Here is a 24,174-nt window from a genome sequence, read left to right as displayed (position 1 = left end):
ACTGACAGGTTTAGATTCATGACAATGACCTACTTTTAATTGTTCTATCTGAACTGATTAAAGTCTTTCCTATGGATTTGAATATAGTATGTATCCTGCAGACTCAGTGAAGTCAGTTTGATTTTAGAAAATAAAAAAAAAAATTAAAAGTTTATAAAAAGTGAGTTGAAATAAATTAAGGTTATCATGTGGTGCTGTTATCTGAACGAATTAAGCCTATGAATTAAGGCTTTTGGGGTTTTTTTTTGGTTTTTTTTTTTTTTCAGAATAAAATTCTGACTGCTCTGGAGCCAGTGAACAATAACCTATTATTCAGTGTTTTCACACTGTGATACATTCAGTTATTATGTCAGGATTATTGTAAAGACATAAATCTCCTTATGAAGCAATAGAGATTTTGAATACATAAATAGACATCAAATAAATCAGTATTTCTTTATTTTGTGAGGTGTGTGTCATTAAGGTGTATAATGAGGTACTGAAGCATGAATAGAAAATGAAATAATTTATTTTACTCAATTACTCTCTCATACTCAGAATAGCACAGTCTATGAAATGTTGGATCTCATCATAATAAATACATACAATGAAAGCAAATTAAGATTCTCTAAGAAATTTTTAGTATTTCCAAGTGTTTATGTGCTGTGTTTGCTGAATTTTCTTTAGTCATTACTTTTTCATATGTAACAGTTCTAATTTGAGGCAAGATATTACAGTCCAAGTAGGAAGGACTCTTTCTTTGAGCCTTTCCAGTCATATTTCTCTACTCCTGTTCACTCCTCCATACTTTGGAAATCATTGTGAAATTGGTAGAGATTGAAGATAGACTTCTGTTAATTCCTGAAAATATTGAAGCTTTACTTCATTGTTCTTTCATTTTTGTAATTCTGTTTTGCCTTTTAGATGTGGAAGGTTTAGCGTCTCAAATAATTATTGATGCTAATGATGGAGTAAGAGGAGTAATTGAATGGGAAGGTACCAGGTAAGTTTTATCTTCCTTAAGAACTCATTGAGCCTATAAGAGATTAGAGTTGCCCATTTTTTTTTTATTATTTTTTTTTAGGTTAATGGTAAAACTCCTGTTAAAAAATAAACGCCATCATTCGGTTGATTAGAAATAGAGTAGAAGATTTCCACACTGCAAGCAAACATTTACTGTATGTTTGCTCAGAATTCTTTTGCTACTTTCCTACTTTCTTGCTTTCACTGTTGTCCTCTAATATAGGGAATTTGCTTGCAGCAGTTGTTCCAGCTTCTCTGCTTGTGTAAGCATACATTCTTGAACTTCCCAGATCTTTTCATTAGACTAATTTATAGCAGCTGGAAAGAATGCAGGCATGAACATAAGCTGTGTATAGATAGATTTCCTTAATCTCCTACATAGTTACCAGTAAAAACACACCACCTTAATTCAATTTACGTAATAAATAAAGGTTAAAAGGTTATATTAGACAGCTATAGTGTAGGGAGTCGTTCAGAATCTAATTCAAAAGAACATAGTGAATACTGAGACTTTTTCTTGCTTTTTATTTTAGTTTTGAAGTTAGTGAATCTCATGGGAATCTGACAATAATGGCTTACCGAAACAGAGGATCATACGGCAATGTGTCTGTATTTTTTTATGCCCAAAATTTGGAGGCCCAGCTGGGTTTGGATTTTTATGTGACCTCAAGGGTAAGCAGTAAACTCTAATAATTTTCATTCCTACAGCTTTTTTACTCTCTACTGAATTATTCTGGTGAATGCAGCTACATATTTCAAGTTTCAATTACTTTGAACAAAAAGACATAAAATAAAATAAAAAATTCTTTATTTAAAAAAAAAAAAAATCAGTATAAGCACAATGTAAACTTCCAAATATCCATCTCAAATTTAACTTTGCTTAGACATGAAAGCCTTTTTACAATTGAACTTTCAAAGCAAATTACTCTTGTTTGTCCTAGTTCTGTAATGTGCCGTAATTCTATATATTTTAATCAATTCATCGGGGACAGGGAGAGCTGGTTCTTCACATGCCTTCTTTTCTGTTAAATAGAATTCTGTTTCCCATACTGTAAAAATTCTGTGTGGTATTGCCTGCTGTAAGTATTCAATGCTTTGTGTGTTTCAATAATAGACACTTTTTTTTGCTGATGGAGAGAAGAATAAGTCTATTGATGTCATGATTTTTGATGATGATATTCCAGAAGGTGATGAGAAGTTCCAGTTAATCTTAACAAATCCTTCTTTGGGGCTGGAATTAGGGGAGAATACAACAGGTAAATCTTAATGTCCTCATTCTTTGAAATTCTACAGCAATCATTTTGATTTCATTTTTCTGAATAATCACATTTTCACAATCACTATTGCCCTATTGCCCTGCTATGGTGAATATACTCCTCTGGAGGCCTCTAGCTCCTCCTGTTTATTAACCATACTGCATGCACTGAGGTGTAAAGGCACCTCAGCTGGGCTAACTTTAAGGGTGGGAGAAGCCCTTATACCCTCTTGACCATACTCAGCTATTTCCATAGTAACCAAACTCACACCAGCCCTTCTGAAATGGTATGTCATTCTCCTCCTTCACAAAGACACAAGATGGAGAGGTCTTGCAATCACATTCCTCTCCCACAAGCACTGGAATTTTACATTCAGGTTCCTTTTTAGTGACCCTGTTTTCGGCCTTGCCCTGCCCTAATTCATTCTTTGGTTGAAGCACTGCCTGTGAACCCTGCCAGTTCCCATTGTAAAAACCCATCTCTTCCAGTGGAACAGCACTGTGCCTTTATGGCCAACAGGTCCAATGGCAAACTGGTGTGGTTGGTAGGGCGAGAGATGTTCTCCTCCCTCTCTGCTTTGCCCTGGTGAGACCATATCTGGAATATTGTGTCCAGTTCTGTGCCCCTCAGTTCAAGAAGGACAGGGAACTGCTTGAGAGAGTCCAACACAAAGCCACCAAGATGATTAAGGAATCAGAGCACCTCCCTTATGAGAAAAGGTTGAGGGAATTGGGTCTCTTTAGCTCAGAGGAAACTGAGGGGTGACCTCACTGATGTATATAAATGTGTAAAGGGTGAGTGTCAAGAGGATGGACCCAGGCTCTTAGTGACATCTAATGATAGGACAAGGGGCAACAGGTACAAGCTGGAACACGGGAGGTTTCACATAAATATGAGAAAAAAACTTCATGGTGAGGGTAACAGAACACTGGAACAGTCTGCCCAGAGAAGCTGTGTGACGTTCTGTGGTTCTGTGAATTTTTAAGAATTTTCTAATGAAATCCAGGAAATTAACTTTTTAATGTAAAATAAGGTATCAGAAAGCAAGAAACTGCCTCACTAAACTGAGGCTTTTTTAGATTTTTTATAATCCTTTTCTAGGAGAGGCAATATTCTTCCCACATGGACATCTTCCTAGTTAAAGTGAAATGCCTGCTTATTCCCTTCAGGTTCATATGGACATATAGGCATAATATAGACACTAAGGGGAGAATACATGTGAAGGAATATTTGAATTTATATTATGTATGATGTTAGTATATGATTATATTTTACTATTCTAATTAAACAATATTTTTACTGTTTATTTCTTAAAAGCTACAATCACTATATTTGCCAATGATGACGGCCATGGAGTTTTGTCATTCAATAACAGTGATCACTTCTTCTTGAGAGAGCAAACAGCCATCCATCTGATGGAAAGTGTTGCAGTATTGAATATTATTAGAGAACCTCCTCAGGGAATATTTGGTACTGTGACTGTTCAGTATCTTGTAAGTGAAATTAATTCTTCAGAGCCATCAGTGGATTTGACTCCTTCTCAAGGATACATTGTGCTGGAAGAGGGAGTCAGATTGAAGGTAATATGCTAGTTATTACTAAAAAACATGAAGGAGGCTTTTTTGAGTTTGTTGGAAAGATTTAAAAAGTATCTGAGCTTTGTCTTCTTTTTTTCTTTTTCATCATTTTTCCTTCATTCACAAAGCACATCGATTCATGAGCTGGTACTAATTTCTTGTCATTATCTTATGTGGAAGAGCATGAAAATTAAATGGGTTCATCTTTAGATATTTCTTCTTAATACTCACTAAGTATGATTTATTGTGAAAGTAAACAGGAATTTAAAACACTGCAAATTCTCTATTATTTCCAAGTGCGTCATTACCAGCTTTTTATTCTATATGATAAAGATATGTGTGTCTCTGTAATTTTAACTTGTTCAGGTAAAAATTGGGGGATAAGCCCCAAATTAAAGTGAAACATCCAACTTTCTCTAGATTGTTTTTTGTTAACTTGTGGCTACCTTGAATTCTCCTGTACAATTGTGGAAGAGAAAGAAGGAAGCACTGAGAGGAGAAAATACTTCAAATATCCTTTTCCCTTTTCCCTGCACTAATACCAGGATTTTCTTATTTCCCTAGAGATAATTTAGCTTCCAACAAAACTAAATTAAAACCATCTTAACCAAGTTACGCTAATAACTGAAAGGTGATTGTAAACTACCAAGTATTGAGCAATTGGGGAAAAAAAAAAAAAAAAAAAAAAAAAGAATCAAAATTTAAAATTGAATTTCAGAGTGTTGTAGGATTTGAAGAGAGAAAAGAAAAAAAAAAAATAAATATGGAGTTATCCCAATGGAAGCCATCTATTCTTACTGCACTTACCTGTCCAGATTTGTCAACAGTTATTCTCTTGTGTGTGCTATTCAGAGACTAAAGTGAGAGAAATAAAAAGTGTCATGTCTCAGTAACATTGTATACTTGGTTTTTGTTGCCAGACACTGCATATTTCTGCAATACTAGATGAAGAACCAGAAATGGATGAGCACTTTGTTGTCACCCTGTTCAATCCAACTGGAGGAGCCAGATTAGGCACAAGAGTGGAAACTATGATTACTGTTTTACAGAACCAGGCTCCTCTAGGGCTTTTCAGCATCTATCCAGTTTCTAATAGGTACTGTAAACAGATTGAGTAAAAACGAGTTTCTCATATTCAAAAGAGATGATATGTCTTTAAAATTTTGTTTTTATTAATTGTATTAAAGAAGTTCAGCAACCTAATTTTAAAGCATTTGTTACTTTGAAACTATTTGTAACTATTACTGCTAAACAAAAGGGAAATACTTTAAAAGGTTTGTGAATTCAGATATATATATTTTTTTTCATATATCAGTACTTAATTATTGCCTGTACATTCCACTAGTAGTCTACTAGTAGCCATGCTAAGAGCCCCAGATGTGAAGTTATGCCTTGGAAGTCATACATTTTATAATTTAAATACATTTTTTCAGCCTGTATAAAGTACAGTTTTAGTGAAGGATGTTTTTCAGAAGCAAATGGTCTGCATGGAATCACCGTTTTAAAAAATCATTCAGCTTCAACCATGCAGATAGTATAGTACATTTCAGACTACAGAAAAATCTGGTTGCATTGCCTATGATTTTGCCAAAGCATTAGGATAAGAAACAGTGGGCAATCCTAACTGATGTATCTGGAACTGCTCTTTAAAAATCTTATTTTACATTATATTATGAAAATAATTCTTCCTCTCTCTCTCTCTCTCTCTCTCTCTCTTTTTATTTATTTATTTATTTATTATTATGGTTTTCAAATTTAGGACAAATTTCCTTATAATTGAAGAAGCCAATACAACAGCTTATTTAAAAGTTTCACGGACTAATGGGCTCAACACATCTGTGAGCGTTGAGTGGGAGACACAGTCAATCACTGCATTTGGCATCAGTACGTTCACTTTATGGAGAATGTCTGTTGAATTTGTCAAAATAGTGATAATAAGAAACTAACCACACACAGGACTGATTAAATGGTTATGTTCTTTGAGTATGTAGAGTTTCATTACATAAAATGGCTCAGCTGCTTAAGAGTCACCCTGTCATCAGCCTCTTCTGCCACAGTTTCAGTAATATCTTCACTGATAATATGAGCAGCACTGTCAATACACTTTAAAAAATATGTATAGATTTTTATTTACTACTTGTAACTTATGATTTTTCTAACTTACTATAAATGACATGCTTTACGTACCCGTGACATAGTATTACCTTGAATAAAGGCTGTGACATGCTTTTCTGTCTTACATGTGCCTACTGTAGCAGTGTGCCTTCTGCGATGCATTTGTGGGGGGCTATCATTTAACGACCACTTTAAGTTTCATATCATCATAGTATCATAGTCTCATGCAGGTTGGAAGGGACCTTAGAGATCATCGAGTCCAACACCCGGGATTCGAGCCTCTGTGTAGCAGAGCGGCTTTTTTGCTGTAAGCCAGCCGAACAGCGTTAGCAATTTAAGAACCTTAGTGGCATGACTGCCTGGTTACTGACAAAGAAGATGAGAAGAAAATGTGAACATCTTGTAGTTTCTCTGTTAGTTTTTTCACTACTTGCTATGTAACTAATCTTCTTAGTGTCATTCCAAAATGAATCATTGTGAGTCAGACTTGCATTGCACATGGACCACTACTATATAGTTATAACAAATGAAAAATAAATTTACTGATTAACTCTGATTATATTATCAGCGTTATACCGTTTCTATGCATTAAAACAAGTACTAAGACACTTAATACTGGTTTTGGCAGAAGACACGGGATTGGAAAGAACTTCAAGTGTAAGCTAATAGTAAACAGTGTTTTCTTTTACTGTGTTGCAGAGGATGGAATCAGCGTCCTGTCTGTTCTGCAAAGTTTTGTGGAAGAGACGGTGTCTGATTGGTGTTTCTTTATCTCGGGAGAAGTCTTGTATGGTGTTCTTTTGCATGTGCCTCCAGCTACATTTTCTACTGTCTACCAGTGGAAAGGAGTGTTTATTCCTGTTCAGGTAAATGCTGGTTTCCAAACACTTTGGTATTTGATGCTAGTGAATAAGGAATAAATTCACACATATATATATGTATATTTATATTTTTTTATTTTTTTAAAAAAATATTATTATTATTCCTCTCAAAGAATTTCACGATGTGGAATCCTAAAAGCTGCATGTCTTACCAAATCAGAGGTTCTTCCTACATTGTGATTAGCCATGGAGGAGATGGACAGGGAGCTTCCGACAACAGTGTGTATACATTCATGCCTGGACGCAGATTATTGTGGGTAAATCTATTTAACTTATAAAATCATAACATAGTATAGATTATCCAGGACCTTGGATAATAAAAAAAAAAAACAAAAAAAAAACCATTCTATGAGCTGAAATAATTTGGGATTTCTGAAGCACTAGATGACATTAATAAGTATATTTGTATATACTTATGTACACATATATATCCATCTATCAATATATATGTATACACACACGCACACACTTATTTGTATATTTATGTATACAAACAAACAATCACCCTTTTTTTTTTTTTTTTGGCAAATTTTTCTCACAGATGCAGACACTGTCTGTTCTGGATACCAGACATGTGAAACATTTTGCTGTGAAGGATGAAGACTATTTGATTATTGTGAGCCATCCAACTAGTTCCAATTCCATCCAGGTTTGGAAATTCTTCAGTTTTCTCTGGCTCTGATGTGGGTAGTTTGTTTATTTGGAGAAATGAAAGCACAACAGTAAATCTATAAGCATATATTTCAAAGAACTTACTTCTGATTCTATCATAAATTGATAAGATTGTTCTTAGGCTTGTTTGTATGCATGAATACTCATCATGAGCATATTATTTACATCTGTTTTTACTGCTAGTATTATTTCTTTTTTAAAATTTAGCATCTACACTGTACGGGACAAAAATATGTTATGAAAGTAAAACTGTGTATCCTAGGTGCAGTTACAGCTGCTTATCAGAGGTCTTGTCTTAATATATGGTCCACCTCAGAAACCAGAAATTTAGTTCACAGTAAATCTTTGCAATTTTTGTGGCATTTACTTTCTTTTCTCTTAGTGCTAAGTAAGAATATATAAAGAAATATTTTCATATTTCCACAGATTTTTCGGTGGAATAGAAACACATTTCTTCAGCATCATCATCTTCCACTTTATGGAGTTCTGAATGTAGACTTGTTTCCCAGAGGAGGCTTTATATATATGTTAGTTTCTTTATCAAATACCAGCCAAAACATGCTCTTGTACCAGTGGTTGAATAGTGAATTTAGGAGGCTTCATGAAGTACCAGAAAAAGAAGTAAAATATATGGAGTCCTGGATTTCTGGATCTGATATCTATTTAATTACTGCAAAAGGTATTCAGCAGAAAACAGTGAAAGAGATTACTAAGTATATAAGAGTGTTCAATAGCAAAGGCATTTGTGGTAAAGATAGGGACTGAATCATTACTGGGGGTTAACAACTCTCAATAACACTTTAACCCTAATAAATATTTTATGGAAGTATTTTCTGCTTTTTCTCTCTAAAAATAAAAGCACTGTGTTTGTTTTCAAGTACTCTTTAAACAATTATTTTCCCAGCAACACTGGGGATAATAACTACTCATCTACCTGCTGATCACACTCATTCTAAGCTTTGCTGAGGTTTTTGTTCTGCGGAGAAACAATATGTTCAGTAAAGAACATATGTATTTTATTATGCTTGTTGTATTTTGTCCCTGTAGCTACTTATGTGTTTGTGTTGGAGTTCACTCTTTCCTTTGCAATTGGCATTTGTCACATTTCAATTTTAGTGTTCATACATGTCAGTGCTTGCACTAAAGCTATTAAACGATGTCAGTGGACAAATTATCACATGGGCATCACAAATGATCTGTCTCACTTCATAAATAAAACTACCAAACACTGACTTTTGAAAGACCAATAGTGTGTGACTTGACTAAAAGGTGGCAAATAATGTGATCTTTGTCATTTTGAATTTTTGTAGAATCTGGAAATTCTTCTGAAATTTTTATCTGGGAGACAGGGCAGTCTACTTTTAGACACTTTCAGTCTCTTCCAGTGCATGATGTCAGTAACATACATGTCTTCATGCCTCCTTCAGGTTTAGGTAAGACTTTAATGAAAATATTTCTGCAAATCCTATTTTATAATGCCAGAACTGTTGAAACAGATATGCTCTTTTTTTGTGGTATTTATTTATCAAACCATAAAATTTAGTATAAACAGTGATCTACAAAGAACATCTCTGATATTAAGCTTTTAAATACATGTATCACTAAAAATTATTTATTTCTTTATCTTCTTTGCTCCTTGTAGTTCACATCCTGTTAGCTGGCAAGTATTTAACAACACTGTATTCTTGGAACTCAGAAGCAAACTCATTCACTGTAGTGCTAGAAGCCCCATATGCGAATCGTATCACATCAGCTATCGCGAGATCTTTAAACTCCAGCAAGAGCTTGATTGTTTTATCCACGGAGTCCAGCTCCCAGATTTATGAACTGACCACAGTTTCTAACCAGTCAGATTTTATACCCAGGTAAGTTTTTATTGTTTTATGCAGCTTGTCTCACAGCTCCTGTATTTTTTTTTCTCTGGTGTTGATTTGTTTACAGTATAAAGTGTTATTAGTTTCTATGTGTGATAAGCTTATTTTATGAACATTAAAGAGAATTTTTCACTGTTTAAGATAATCTGAAGACAGCCTTACATCTGATTTTAGAACACAAGACAGTCATGACTTTTTATTGTTTTTAAAACTTTTATTTTATTTTATTTTATTTTATTTTATTTTATTTATTTATTTTAGGATAAACAAAATTGCATTCATAATTATTTTGTTACTTTATGATCTAATGTCATTTTGTTAAAGAAAATACCCTTTTAACCCAAATTGCTACCAGAACAATATAAACAATAATTGCATCTCAAAAATGTTCAGTACCTTTTACAACAGTGCTTTAAAAGATCATTATTCAGCTATCCTAAGTTTATAATTGTTATATGCACATGTTTTTGTGCCAGTTCAGGTGAATTGATACTTGATCCTGGAGACATGGAAGTTTTGATAGCTGTCAATATCCTTGATGATACTATCCCTGAAGAGGAAGAATGCTTCAGAGTGTGGCTGAGAAATCCTAAAGGAGGTGCAGAGATTGGTTCTCATGGCTTTGTTGACATCATTATTCCTTCGAATGACAATGCCTATGGAATCATTGCATTTGCTCAGGTAAAAATCCTAAGGTAAATCATAAAAATACATACATGTAATTTCTGAATAACTGAACACAAACATACTGAAACTGTAAAATTCAGAATACTTTTCTAGATATTTTTTTTTCCATTATCATCTAGTAATGTGCCTTGTAACATTTATTTAGCATTGCTATATGAATATGTAAAACATTGGGTGATAGGACATAAGTTTCACAGTCCCTATTTTGAGTTTTTTTAATCCCTTTACGTTAGATCAACACATTAGTTTATCAGCTTGGTTTTCCAACAAATTGAAAATTCAATTTTTAGATGTCGTATTTGATGGCATCTGTTTGCTGCTTATTTATTGTGCAAGTGAGTTCAGTAAACAAACCTGAAAAGCCTTTGTCTCAATCCAGTTATAGGAGGGAGAGGAAGTTCTCTTATACGTGTATATCTGATGGTGAGATTAAGACACAATGGGTCAAATGTTTGCCCAAATGGTTTATTACAGATCCTAATTGCTTAGGGAGATAGGTGCAACAGTTGACTGATTGGCTAGTTCTGCCTGGCTCTGTGACCAGTGGGGCAGAGGGATATTGCAAAATCTGCACCTCTGGAAAAGGGAAACAGAGGACCCCAAAATAATTAAAAACAACGGCAAAGATCTGAGGAAAAACAAACTAACTTACTAAATATGGTATCAGACTGCAAGATAACACAATATAATACAATATAATCAGAATTGAAGCTAATAAATCAAATATAAAGAGAGCGTATGTGAAAGCTGTAGGCCTTACAGTAATACTGAAGTGATGCGCAAAGTTGGGACAGGCAGCAGCGAGGAGAGCCAAGGGAGAATAGTGAGGAAGTGTTCTTCTTCTCTTCTGGGCAGGTACCCAGATCTGGAACATTAACACTTTAACTCCCAGTTCACTACATGATGTTATGATGTGGAATGTGTGCCCCGGTGGCACAGTATGTGCCCTGGTGGCGCAGTGGTTAAGGACGCCGCCTTGCAACACTGGGGCCCGGAGTTTGAATCCCCCCTGTGGCGCAAGTGGTAGAAGTGCCGCTCTGCTACACAGAGGCTCGAATCCCGGGGTCTGGACTTGATGATCTCTAATGTCCCTTCCAACCCGCAAGAGACTATGATACTATGAATACCAGTAAACAAAAATCATAAAACCATGACTATGGGGAAGGGAAGACAGGCAATAAAAAAGAGAGAAGAAATAAAAGCAAGTTGACTTTGTAGAAAGCAAGAGAGAGACAGTCACCACCGAGGTGTTCAGTGTTGCTCCTAGTTTTTCCATTGATCTCAGGAACTCGTCTAGTCACTGTAGGAGATGGGAAAAAGCCAGGAAGCTTCGCAGCGAGTAGGCCTTGGGGGAGTTCTTTCGTAGAGGTTTTCTTCTTTTTCTTTTAGGGGATTCCTCCATCAAGGGTTTCTTTTCTTTGGGAATTTGTCTCCACAGCCCTTATAATCCCAGTCTTATAATCTAAAAGGCCTTACGAAGAGAGCTTTGAGCCAAGAAAAAAAAAAAAAAAAAAGAAGGAGAAGCTGTCTTTCTCAGCCTTTTCCCCTGAAAAATACACTAATTGGGTTATGTCATAAGGTGAATCAGTCTACCAGAACAAAAGGAATTCCTTGGAAAAAATGTCAGGTGGAAGGTACTATTTGGAAATGTTAGTTCTTAAATCAGTGAACAATGTAGAAGACAACCAGGCAGAGATATACTAAACACATATTGACAATGTGAAAGTTTTCTTTAGAAGAAAATAACTTTGGTGTTTTGCTTTTCTATGTTTCCCAGAATTCTTTATTTAAGCAGGTTGAAGAAATGGAACAGGACAGTTTAATCACTTTGAATGTTGAACGTTTAGTAGGAACATTTGGACGAGTTACAGTAGAATGGATAGCTAATGGGAGCATAAGTGATGTATTTCCAACTTCAGGAATGGTATGTACATCATTGATATTAAGGAAGCACTGACTGTATTACTTCAGAAAATTGGTGTGGACCAGTGAGAAAATAAGTAGTACTTGTAGTTCTTGTAAGATTGCCCCATTCTGTTCATTTTGGCTTCCTAGTCCCTACCTGCAATGTTAGCAGTTCTTGTTTTTGTCTGTCACATAATAATACCACAACACGACTCTTTAGAACCAGATATTGCAGTTCTGTCCAGGCAATAGAAATGTTTATCTGTAGTATCCTGTTCCCATTTTCCGTTCTTCCTTTTGTGAGATGTAGCTATTCTGCCAAATCATCTAATATTTTCTGCTGGCTGGAGCTTTATAGGCTTTAGAAATTAGGGAGCCAGGGTTCTTTACGTCAAGTGCCTCCACCTAGGGACCATCTATTAAAGAAACAAAACCCTGTGATCCATGAGGTTGTGGCGCTCCAATATAAGTCACAGCTATGGGAAGAAGGGCCAAAAGATTTTAGAAAGAAGCTTTACTACTAGAAATAATGGGTCTGAAATGCAGCATATGAAATAGGATGAAAAGATTCTAGATTGGAATGAATCAAAAGAGGATGCTGCATGGCTTTCCTGCAGACTTTTGTAGGTAGAAAGAGGAAGAAATGAACGTGTAAGTTTAACATAATTCACTGTAAATTTCTGTTTAATCTACACTATAGGTGTAATGTATTTATATGTATATCTGTCTTTGTTTCTGAGAGTGACCTGGTAAACTGGCTGGCCTTTTGAATTTAAAAATGAAAAGAAGATAGTTGGACAAAGCATTCATCAATCATTTTAAATAGAGGACACAAGGGAAATGACTAACAAAACTGCTGACTTTGCAGTCTTTCAATTAGTAGCAAAGCTGTTACATATTACACATTCATCATACTTTTGATATAGTTATATGTCTTGGGTTGACCTTGGCTATTTTCCAGGCCAAGAGTTGCTCTCTTACTCTGCCCTTCTCAACAAGATAGGTGTAGTCAGAGAAATTTGTTGATTAAGATGAAGGCAGTTCAATAAGTTTATCTCTGATTTCTCACTTCTCTCTCCCAGCTGCTATTGCAAAGTAACGTTTTCCTCCCTTATATCTGCTCAATCAGTGCAGACCCAGTATAGATCTCTGCTCAGCTCTGGTAGTTGCAAACCTCTGTTAGAGAAGCTGGAGCTGCTCTGCTCTGACATGGGGCACTGCTGGGATTTGCTGACAAGAGGCTACCTGGAGGCCCCACTTCTTTGTATTGTTGTTGTTGTTGTTGTTTTGCTTTTATTTATAGAGTTATGCAGAATAAAATAGTTAATATGACAGCTCTGAGAAAATGTTTGTATTTTTTCTTCTCCCTCTCCCTAAAACCTTTTAGATTACATTTTCAGAAGGTCAAGCACTGTCCACAATTACACTGACAGTTCTTGCAGACAGTGCTGCAGAGCTTTCAGAGACTGTGGCTATCACCCTCACTCATGTTACCACTGTGGGTGTTCAAGATACTATGAGAGGAGCTATCATTGATCCCAAAAGATCAAGAGCAATACTGACCATTTTACCTAGTGATTCCCCACATGGTGTGATTGGCTGGCATACAAACTCTCTCTTCGTTAAAGTCACAGAGCCAGAAGGTAGGTCTGTTTCTTGATTGTTGTAAAACTTACATGTATTTTTTAAGGTAACTCTTTTTTTAAGATAACATTGGTTATGTGTTTTTCTTAAAGATCAGTGTTTTTAAACACAAATTATGTAATAGAAATATCTTTAAGAATACCTAAGTATGCAGTTGCACTACATGTTGTGTCACGTTGTGCATGTCAACATTATTTCATTCTTTTTGACTGGATGATATCAGACTTTAAAGGACTGAACACGTGGCTTGCCTGAGGAGAATTATAATGGTGCTTGAGCTCCTGCTCTCTCTGCTGGCCCAGGAATGCAGGCAGCTGATTCATCCAGCACTCTGTGCAAGCCTGGTGGCTTTCCAGCAGCTGGCTGGGAGAATGGAAAGATAAGCTATTAATACTTCAAAAGCCCAATTGAAATTTTCCTGGCAATTTAATATCCTGTCTGTAGAAAAAAGATTTTTTATGAGATGTACATTTTCCATATTTTCCGTCAGAATATTAATGCAGCTAAAATCTCTCTGTGCGTTCTATTTTTAGGCCAATTAGCAGTGAAAGGATTTTTTTACTTCCTACTAGAAAATGTGCTATTGTGAAATAGAAGCTAATTAGTACAGTAACTAATTAATACAAATAATTAGTTTGACGAAACTATTTTGAAGTACAAAGCCTGCTGATTTTTTATTTCTTCAAGTTCTCCAGTCATTAAGTTTTAGCTAGATATTGTGTTTAGTTCACTGGAAAAAAAATGCAAATCTACTTTCCCTAAAAAGAGAACTTCGCCTTAGTGGTGCATCTAATTTTCTTCAAAGTCTGTGTTACAGAAAGGCAAAATGGCTTCTTTGTACAACCAGGGTGACTGGCTACAGTAAAGCTTTCTGTTATTATGATTAATGGTGATCTCCTAGGCAGGTAAAGACCAGGCAAAAACAGTATGATTGGAGCTTTGAAGGAAAAATGAGTAAGAATAGCAGCACTGAAATAAAAGTTTGTTTAGCAAGCATTTATAGCTGTAAATATTGAGTATTTCTTTATTCCTCTATGTACTGTTTTAAAATAATTTCCTGGCTTACAAACTGTTGTGTGTTTCCATCATCTGTGTCTGTTCATTTGCATGAGCCAAGTATGTTGCTAAGCTGATGATGAAGCGGACTGTAGTAAGGAGCTCCAGTACAATTAGGCAAGCTGGAAATCAAGCACAACAACAGTTTTCTTCATTTTTTTCCCTTCCTTTTTATAGGACAAATGAATTCCACTACTGTTACTTTGCAAATTGTTCGTGAGCAAGGATTTAGTGGAGATATTGCAGTTAGGTTGAGTGCCGAACCTAACTTGGACCTTCCCCTTTCCAACCAAGCAACAGAGAATGAGGATTACGTAATAGAAAAAAAGACAGTCATTATGATGGAGGGTGCAACAATAGCTTCTGTCATGATTACCATTTTACCCGTGAGTAGCCTGATTGACTTCAGCCAATAATTTATTTTAAAGAAATGAAGAATATTACTGTCTCTATTTTAAGGAAAGGACTTAGTATTCCAGAAGAGACTAAGGTTGGGATTCTTGCATTGTCTGAAGGTGGTAAATTAATTGGAATTTACTACAGTCATCTATTTCAAAAGGATTTGCATACTGGAAACTGGGAAGGAACTAGGTAGTTTGCTTTGTCCTACTACCCAAGTTAATATTCTTAAAAAGGAGAAAAATGTAAATGTCTTAGATACCTGTTGTTTTTGAAACTTACTTCAGTTTTATGGAGAATTTATTTTACCTTACATGCATATTAACAGATTTGTTCTGTTGTTTGAAAAATGTTAATTTTTCACTAAAAATAGATGAATTATTTGAACACATTCAGCACAGAGATACTGTTTTATTTGTTGTAGTTTAGTTTCTGAAATCTGACCAACCTGTATTTTAGATAGGAGAAAGAAGTATCAGCCAGCAATTCCTACTATTGTTTCAGGAAGTTTGGAATCTGCCTATCAACTTCAGCTTCTTAAATTTAGCAAAGGTATTCTCTTTCACATGATGTGAAATTAAGGAATTGGTTATATAATCCCAAGTTCTGAGACAGCATCCCAGAAGTAGTCATCTTTATGCATGTACTCTAATTTTATCAAACCTATAAAATTTATAGTTATAACTTAATCACAGTACTTTGTAGGAGAAAAAAAAAAAGTGACATTTAAAAAATTGTTTTGCAGGATGACATTCCAGAATTACAGGAAGCATTTAGGATCAATATTACTGATGTGCAGCTGATCAATTCTTTCTCTAGAAGTCAGCCAAGTGTGAAGAGGATTGGTTTAGAAATAGCTGAAATAACAATTGAAGAAAATGATGATGCAAGAGGAATATTTAGTTTCAGTGTTAAGAAGGTAAGTGAACTGGAATGAAAAATATTTAGTCACATTCCAGCAGGAAAGTCTGTGATTTCAGACCACTTTTGATATTATTCTAATAGGGTTTATGACAGTAAACTGTTCAGGATAAACAGGCCAGGTGTCAGACAAGCTGTTCAGTCTTGGAATTTTCTAAACAATTAACATATGAAACTTATTAGGGAGCTGGAAGTGTTAAAATGAGTCTTATAATTTTCTGAGAGGAACCTCGGGATGTCATCTAATCGGTACTTTTGCTATGCAAGACCAGTGCTAAATTCAGATCAGTTTACAAGTGATTATGATTTCTTTATTCATTCTTATCCTAAAGTCAGTTAATAAATAGCAGCTATGATACTCACTAGGTTTTGTTGAATTTACAGGATAAAACTGGAACTGTTGCTGGTTATGAGGTACCACCACCACATAATATCCTGAAACTTCCAGTTGTTCGACAGGCTGGGAGGTTTGGGTCAGTAGTTCTGTATTGGGAAGCCATTCTTTTAACTGCTGGTTTTGAAGACTTTACTCCATCATCTGGAAACCTTACATTTGGAGATGGGCAGGTAGGCACATGCTTAGAGTTTATCCCTGGTTTTCAATTTAAGAGCATCTCACATTTTCTACCAGTAGAATATTCATCCATTCATTGTAATCATTTTATTACGCTATTAGGGTATGAATGATTCTCCCAACTTCAGTGCTTTAACATGGAAAAGCGCGGTGTAATTCTATTTGTAATATGTTTAGTTAAAATGTTGACCAGAGAGGAATGTATGCCTTTGGTACCTCTAATTGAAGCCATAATTTCTTATAATAAAAGCTTTAACACTAAAAATCTGTAACATAACCTATCTTCTCTACAAACTTTCAGAATATCCCTGTATGTTTCTTTATTTTTAAATTTCATACTGCCCCTGAAAATACTTGCTGTATAGAAAAGATATGTCAGGAGAACTGATCGTTACAAATAGGAAAGTATAGCTTTTGAGCAAAATTGAGGCTGATTTACAGTGTGGTCTTATCTGTATGTGAAAATAAACTAGTAATAAATGAGCACAATCAAACGATGTGTACTTACCTATAATTAGAAAAAAATTATTTATCTTACATTTCACATTTTTCAAAAAATTAATATGGAGTACTAGAAATGAAAATTGGGTTTTATCTCTCTATCTATTCATTTATTTATTTTATTTTATTTCTTTCAGGTTACAGGAGAAATAGAAATTTCAATCATAGATGATAGTGAAGTTGAATTCCTTGAGATCTTCAAAATTGCTTTAGTGAGGGTAACTGGTGGTGCAAGACTTGGAGATGAAACTCTAGTAACTGTTGCTATTCCACCCAATGATTCCCCTGTTGGAGTATTTGGTTTTGAAGAAAAATATGTGAGTTTGATTTATTTTGGATTGTGCTATTTTCTGCAAAAAAAGGATTGTGGATTTGTGTCACTAACACATAGCTGATTTTGATAACCCTTCATTACACTGGAAGACAATTCTTTCACTGAAAATGGGTTGCATCATGAGAAGCTTGACAAGCAGCAGATCAAGAGAGGTGATTCTGTCCCCCTGCTGTGCTCTCATGATATCTCACCTGGACTACTGCATGCAGTTCTGGATCCCCCAACATGAGAAGGACATGGAGCTGTTGGAGTGGGTCCAGAGGATGGCCGTAGAGATGATCAGAGGACTGGAACACCACACCTATGAGAACAGCTGAGAGATGTAGGGCTCTTAAGCCTAGAGAAGAGAAGGCTCAGGGAATACCTTATAGCAGCCTTCCAGTACCTGAAGGGGGCCTACAGGAAAGCTGGGAAGGGAGTTTTTATCAGCACATGCAGAGACAGGGCAAAGGGAAATGATTAAGAACTGGAAGAGGGTGGATTTAACCTAGATATTAGGAAATTAGAAATTCTTTATTGTAAGTGTGGTAATTGGAACAGGTTGCCCAGAGAGGTTATGAATGCCCTCTCTGGAAACACTCAAGGCCAGGCTGGACAGGAATAGGTGTCAGTCTGGTCTAGTGAAATGTGTCCCTGCAGGGAGGCTGGAACTAGATGATCTTAAAGGTCTCTTTGAACCCAAACAAATCTATGGTTCTACAAAAGGCATGTTAGTGCTTGTCTTTATCTAACTGTTTTTGATGATTATGCCAATGAAAGCACTGCAGCATAGACTTTGACTTTTGTATCAGGGCATTTTAATTCTGTGTACTAATAATCCAGGATATCCAAGGTAGGATTTTGCTGAATGTTAAAATGGATTTTTAATAAACTTTGTTACTGAAACTAATTTTTGGAAAGAAATCTCAAAACATTTCTCATCTAACTGATTGAGAGTGAGTGATGATTCTTCTGTCCATTTTACTGTTGACTGCTTGTGAATCATTGTCTGTAATTGTTTTGACCATACAAAAGAAACTTTGTGACTCATATTTGCTAGCGGAATTTTTATTTTTTTTTTTTCCAAATCAGTATAGATGCTAGAACCTTTTCTTCTTCCTCCTCTTCTTTCTTCTTCAGATAACAGTGAAAGAACCTCAGACACCTGATGACTCTGCAGCAATTGCACTGCTCACTGTTAGTCGAAGTCCAGGTGGGCAGGGAGCAGTTAAAGTGATATGGATTCTTGAAGAGGCTGCTGAACATGACTTGACCCCTCTGAATGGTACCCTTCACTTTAATGAGGTATTTCTGTTACAACACTTAATGATTTACTGTTATTTGATCTATAGATTTTTCATTTTCATCATGAATTTGCTGGTACGCTTCTTGTTACATGTTTATTAAGCAGGAGATTACTAAATATGAAAACACTAGCAAGAGGTTAGTTTGAACTGATGAGGAAAGCTGTTATGCTCCTTCTAAAGCAATATAATGTTATCAACAGGAAAACAAGCTTCTCAAATACGAGTTGTTTTTACTGTTAAGAAAGGGGAACAGCAATACACTGCATGTGAGTAATGATTATAGGAACAATTATTCTGTTCCATTATCATACAATCAAAAAATAAATTTGAAGAAATGAGAAGCATGAAGAATGTTCAACCTTTGCAGATTTTAAAGTTGAATAAAAGCCACCCTAGTCATTTTCAAATTGTACATTTTTGTCTGTCTTTGAATTTCATGGCAGGATCAAGCACTGAAACAAGTGATTAAATACTTGGTATTGTCAAGCTGTTGTTATTTTAGTATTGTATTTTACATATGACTGTAAATATTTAGTGAATAAATATGTTTTAAAATAAGGTATAAGTTTTTCCGTCTGTCCAAATCTACTATGCATTAAATAGGTATAATTTTTTTTTAATTTTTTTTTTTTTTAAATTTGCTGAAATATAACTTTTTTTTTTTTTGTAAGACATGGGTATCAAGCAAAGTTCTATTTCAATTTACTGGCCCATTTCTTCTGGTAGGCCTGAAAATAGCTTTTATTCTTACATATGTTCTTATTCTTAAGTTGTATGCATACATGCAAGAATACAGGTATGTTCATATGGTCTACTAAAGATATAAACACTTTTTTCTATATTCTTCTTAGAGCATTTACCTTCTGTCGGAAATGTGGATTGGCTAGGAATTTGCTATTATCTATTACTCATAATCTTAATAATGAAATTTGCATATTCAGTATGTTTCCTCTAGGCTGAAAATATCTTGAATAGAATATAATGCTTAAGTGGCAATTTTTACTGCTTATGAACCTGTGAGAAAACATTTTAGGAAAACAAGAAATTTCTTTTTTAAAAAAGGTTCAAAATATACAGTATATACAGTATATAAATTATATGAATAGTTCACATAGATTGTTGATGACAGTAGTTTTTTGCACAGTATAATACTGTATATATATATACTTTGTTGTTGTTGTTGTTGTTTCACTTCATATGTACATAAATATATATATATCTTCTGGTCTGTACGTGATCCAGACTGAATCCCAGAAGTTTATTGTTATACATGCTGTGGAAGATGGTATTCTGGAAGGGAACGAAACATTTACCATTCAGCTCATCTCTGCTGGTGATGCAGAGATATCTCCTGTAAACGGTAAATAATTATTGAACTACATTCTATTTTTAGGCACTTCATATGAGAATTCTAGTAAGCCTGTTTATATTAGACTGTGGTGCTTATGTATGTTGAGTTTTGCTTTGTTCTTTGATGTGGGTTCTTTGACTGTTTTGGAATATCAGTCTTTTTTTTCATCTGTTGTTTCAACAGATTGTTGTCTGAAGAAATAAATGAGAATTTTATGTCATATTTTTTCATTCTAAATTAATTGTTGGTATAAACAGTTGTGTTCAGGAATGAAAATGCAAAGTACAGAAATGCAGTTAACACTGTGCAGAAGGAATTCTTTAACAAAAAGCAATCAAACCCAGCTGTAGTCCTGTAAGAATCATAAATTAGTTTTCATTGTAAGGGACCATGCAGGGTGTTCATTCTGTGAAATACCATGCTAAAGGATAGTTTCCAATTAAACCAGTTTGCTGAGGGTTTTATCAAACTCTGAAGATTAAAGGATAGGGCTTCTACAGTCTTTCTAGGCAGTCAATGCTAAAATTCACAAATTTTTCATAATTTAACTTTCAATTGTACATTTCAAAAAAATATTTACTGTTACAAGCTTTATTCTTTCCATAGGTCTGGCCACCATTGTTATTTTGGGTGATCAAGGAGCTTCTGGCATTGTTGGAATAGCTCATTCATTCCAGCACATTCTGATTGGAGAACCTTCTGGCAATTATAATGGGACTGCTCTTATTAGGTAGGTGAATCCCTCATTTTTCCATATAAAGGAAAGTTTCAGAAGCAATGAAGATCCATATTTTTCAAGCATTTCTTGATTTCTGTATATTATCTCTTCTGAAATGAGAACTATTTTTAAACTTAGAATTGCATTTTTAAAGAAGGTCAGAATATACAGCACAATAGTCAAAAATTGCAAGAATGTTTTCTCTCTGAAGAAAGAATTGTGAAGATTCACTAGAAGATTGTGAAGATCTTCTCAGTGCTAATAGCATTTCTGTTGTGCTCAACAGTATGATATTGGAAATTAACTATTAAGGGCAGAAAATCGAATCTGTATTTGTGGTCTTACCTGCAGCCTGACACGTGGCCCAGGGATTTTTGGTGAGATTGTGATACACTGGAATATTACTCCTCCTCATCATACGGAATTTACTGAGATATCGGGAACCTTGACGATGAGAGACAGACAGTCAGCTGCAGTTGTTCTAATACAGGTATAAGAAAGATTTTACACCAGTAGCTATTTTGAGTCCTTCCTTTTATTCTGATATTATCTTGGTTAGAAACTAGTTATACCTGTCTCCCAGGAAATGGTATAAATCCTTCTAGCTTTCATTGTTCATTTTCCTTAGGCTCTAGATGACGAACATCCTGAGGAGAAGCGTTACTACCAGTTTCAACTGACTGGAATCAGTGATGGAGCACTCATAAATGAATCTAGCAACACAGCAAATATTACCATGGCTGCCAGTGATCTTCCATATGGAGAGTTTACATTTTCAAGAGAACTATTCCAAACAACAGAAGAAGAAGGATGGGTATTAGATTAAACTTTATTCCCATGTAAAATGTACAAAGATTTCAGTATTTTTGCTAGGTTTATGCTGAACTTCAGAAGAAAAATAAATAAAGATTTCCTGCGTTTGTCATAGCACAAGCTCTATCATGGCTTTTGGACTTTTTTAATACTCTGAGAAAGAGTGCCATCTGCTAGGCTGCATATTGTATTTATTAAAAACAAATGTTATCTATAAACCTATTGAAGAGATGCCTTTAGAACTGCTTTTAAAGCAACAGTAATAGAACAAAGATTCTAATTTATTTATTTATTTAATAAGTGCTCTTTTCCCCTTAGGTTAACATTACTATTGTACGCTCCAGAGGATGCTATGGCAAAGTGAGACTTTGCTTTCAGATAATAAATGGAACTGCTGAGGAGGGAATTGATTTCACTCCCACAGTAAGGGAGTTGTTATTTGAACCAAATGAGGAGAGTAAAATGATTTTGATTGAAATTCATGATGATGACATTCCTGAAGGTCCTGAGGACTTTTCAGTGATGATTACCAAACTGGAACTCCAAGGAAGGTAAAGAAAAATACCTTGTTGCAAGTAAGATTGGTAGCAAGCTAAAAAAACATGATAATTCAATTCACTGCATAAAGTCACCTGTGGAATTTAGCTGTTTTAATGTGAAACTTTGTAAGAGCTGTAACAGTGATCATGATAGAAGTGAGGAACACAGTTTTATTAATATTAGTGTAAACATTTGCTGATTGAGAGTCCATACATTGTATTCATTTCTTGAACATTTATGAAACAAGTGTTGACAAGATCATTATACATCCTATGACAAATAAAATATGATTTCTATTTGAAAGATGCTTATTGAGTTATAAATACTACATGTGGTTTAGAAGTGTCACAAAAAAACTCTTCCTACCAAAAGGAATACCAAAGCAATGAATGCAGCTCTGCATTTCAAGTGGGTGTGATGATACGGGATTTTCAAGTCTGCATGTTAATATTTTTCTGTTCTGCTCCATTCCTTTTTACTTGTTATAGATAATAATTTCTCTGCAGCCTGTCAAAAGTATAAGTGAATACTGTTTAAAAATAAAGTATCAGATGTGCTGGAATCCTTACACTAAACCAGAGTAAAGGGATGTTAAAATAACTCATAAAAATCTTGTCAAATTTGACTGAAATTATATAGTCACTTTCTTCACTAAATTGATATTTATTGTTTTAAATCATATTTTTCCACCTGCAATAATGAAGTCTACTGTTACAGTAAGTATGGCTGTCATTCTTGGACATCCAGGTGCTGTCTAACATTTCTCTCATATCTGACTGTTATTATGTCCTAATTTTAAATGACTAATGATTTAGAATTTCCATATTGCATATGCCTTCCAGTTAATATGCAATGCCTGAAACTGCTTTGTATCTTTATTTCATGCCCTCATTATTCACGATGCAATAGGTTCTTGTTTGTGTAAATATATTATGTAGAAAGAAACACAAATTTGGAGTATGTGAAATTGCCAATGTATGGAATTACTTTAATGTGGAACTATATTTTTTACAATTCCAATCTATTCTCTCTTTTCATTTATATCTCCTGAGAGAAGTTGTATTAAAACTTTGTATTTACAGTGACTGTGTTAGGATGGATTCCAGCAGAGGTACAAACACAGACCATTATGATAAACATGTAATATATTAGCAGTGGGGATGACTTATACAGACAATTGCTACTAAATATTTTCATGATGGAAGTTTTCAAGGCTTCTTTTTTGAAGCATTTTGACATGTATAGTGCATAGGTTTCACTATTAATAGATGGTTAATCTGGTTAGAATATAACCTCATTAATACTTTCCAGAGTTTTGTGGGAAAGAAAGAATGTAAGATAAACATTGCTGGAAGTGACCTATTATTTTTTTTCACATAATGTTTTAAGAAAATGTGGCAAAAAAAAATCTTTGGTGATTGCTCTCAGAAAATAGAAGTATTTGTAGTAATCATTATGTTGACATTATTCTTAATACTTTCACTTTTTTTTTTTTTTTTAAATTATTATATATATTGTGTTCTTGAAAGTGGATTTGATTTTACCATCAAAGAAAATGGTCTGCAGGTGGATCAACCTCCTATAATAGGAAATATATCCACAGTGCGAGTAACTATAGCAAAAAGTGACAATGCAGAAGGCATCATAGAATTTGATCCACAATACGTCCTTCTACAAGGTTAGTTTGCTCTTAGATTTCAGTGTGAGTTAGAAGATAAGTCCGTGATTTGGACATAAATTTTTGAGTTGACTTCCAATATTTGCTCTGAGTTTTGATTCAAAGTATTTAAGCAACTGCAAATAAGTTCTTCAGCAATTTTTCTTCATACTTTCTGTTGCTGTATCGTGATTGTTCAGACTGTATTACTTATGTACCTGAGGCAGTAAACTTGAGAGTGAGGGAATGAGAGAAATGTATTCCACTGTGTTTCGGTCTCTTTCATCATAAGAACAGGTCTCGTATACTCAGAATATTCTAAGCTCACATTTGAGGAGCTCAGCAATAACACTGAAACTACTTCTGTATTTCTAAGTGGAAATTACTATAAGCAAAAGTAATGGTTTCACT

The 24,174-nt window shown here is 34.7% G+C and overlaps 1 protein-coding gene across 10 annotated transcripts in view; it reads left to right on the top strand.

The window, feature by feature from the left end:
- Positions 1–24,174, top strand: part of ADGRV1 (adhesion G protein-coupled receptor V1) — a 235,322-nt gene that overhangs the window by 63,468 nt on the left and 147,680 nt on the right. For 6 of the 10 annotated variants that reach the window (XR_014939100.1, XR_014939101.1, XR_014939102.1 and 3 more), the window contains 26 exons: positions 904–982; positions 1,536–1,674; positions 2,117–2,258; positions 3,576–3,838; positions 4,756–4,931; positions 5,595–5,719; positions 6,650–6,816; positions 6,945–7,088; positions 7,373–7,480; positions 7,930–8,182; positions 8,814–8,936; positions 9,146–9,368; positions 9,854–10,058; positions 11,842–11,988; positions 13,357–13,612; positions 14,847–15,055; positions 15,814–15,987; positions 16,374–16,556; positions 17,202–17,381; positions 18,518–18,682; positions 19,927–20,044; positions 20,642–20,765; positions 21,105–21,243; positions 21,382–21,567; positions 21,885–22,117; positions 23,636–23,784. Coding sequence is in view for 4 of the 10 variants with exons in the window: in XM_085527985.1 (XP_085384111.1) it covers positions 904–982; positions 1,536–1,674; positions 2,117–2,258; positions 3,576–3,838; positions 4,756–4,931; positions 5,595–5,719; positions 6,650–6,816; positions 6,945–7,088; positions 7,373–7,480; positions 7,930–8,182; positions 8,814–8,936; positions 9,146–9,368; positions 9,854–10,058; positions 11,842–11,988; positions 13,357–13,612; positions 14,847–15,055; positions 15,814–15,987; positions 16,374–16,556; positions 17,202–17,381; positions 18,518–18,682; positions 19,927–20,044; positions 20,642–20,765; positions 21,105–21,243; positions 21,382–21,567; positions 21,885–22,117; positions 23,636–23,784 (4,410 nt within the window). In the remaining 6 variants the exon portion in view is untranslated. Of the gene's footprint in view, positions 1–903; positions 983–1,535; positions 1,675–2,116; positions 2,259–3,575; positions 3,839–4,755; positions 4,932–5,594; positions 5,720–6,649; positions 6,817–6,944; positions 7,089–7,372; positions 7,481–7,929; positions 8,183–8,813; positions 8,937–9,145; positions 9,369–9,853; positions 10,059–11,841; positions 11,989–13,356; positions 13,613–14,846; positions 15,056–15,813; positions 15,988–16,373; positions 16,557–17,201; positions 17,382–18,517; positions 18,683–19,926; positions 20,045–20,641; positions 20,766–21,104; positions 21,244–21,381; positions 21,568–21,884; positions 22,118–23,635; positions 23,785–24,174 lie in introns of those variants that run through there. The other 4 variants (XR_014939105.1, XR_014939103.1, XR_014939104.1 and 1 more) reach the window with 3 other exon arrangements.

The sequence above is a fragment of the Coturnix japonica genome, chromosome Z (assembly GCF_054131305.1).
Source record: "Coturnix japonica strain WE chromosome Z, WE-NBRP24, whole genome shotgun sequence".
NCBI classification, from domain to species: Eukaryota; Metazoa; Chordata; class Aves; order Galliformes; family Phasianidae; genus Coturnix; species Coturnix japonica.
The sequence above is the reverse complement of the archived record's forward strand: the minus strand, read 5'-3'. Positions and strand labels throughout refer to the sequence as shown.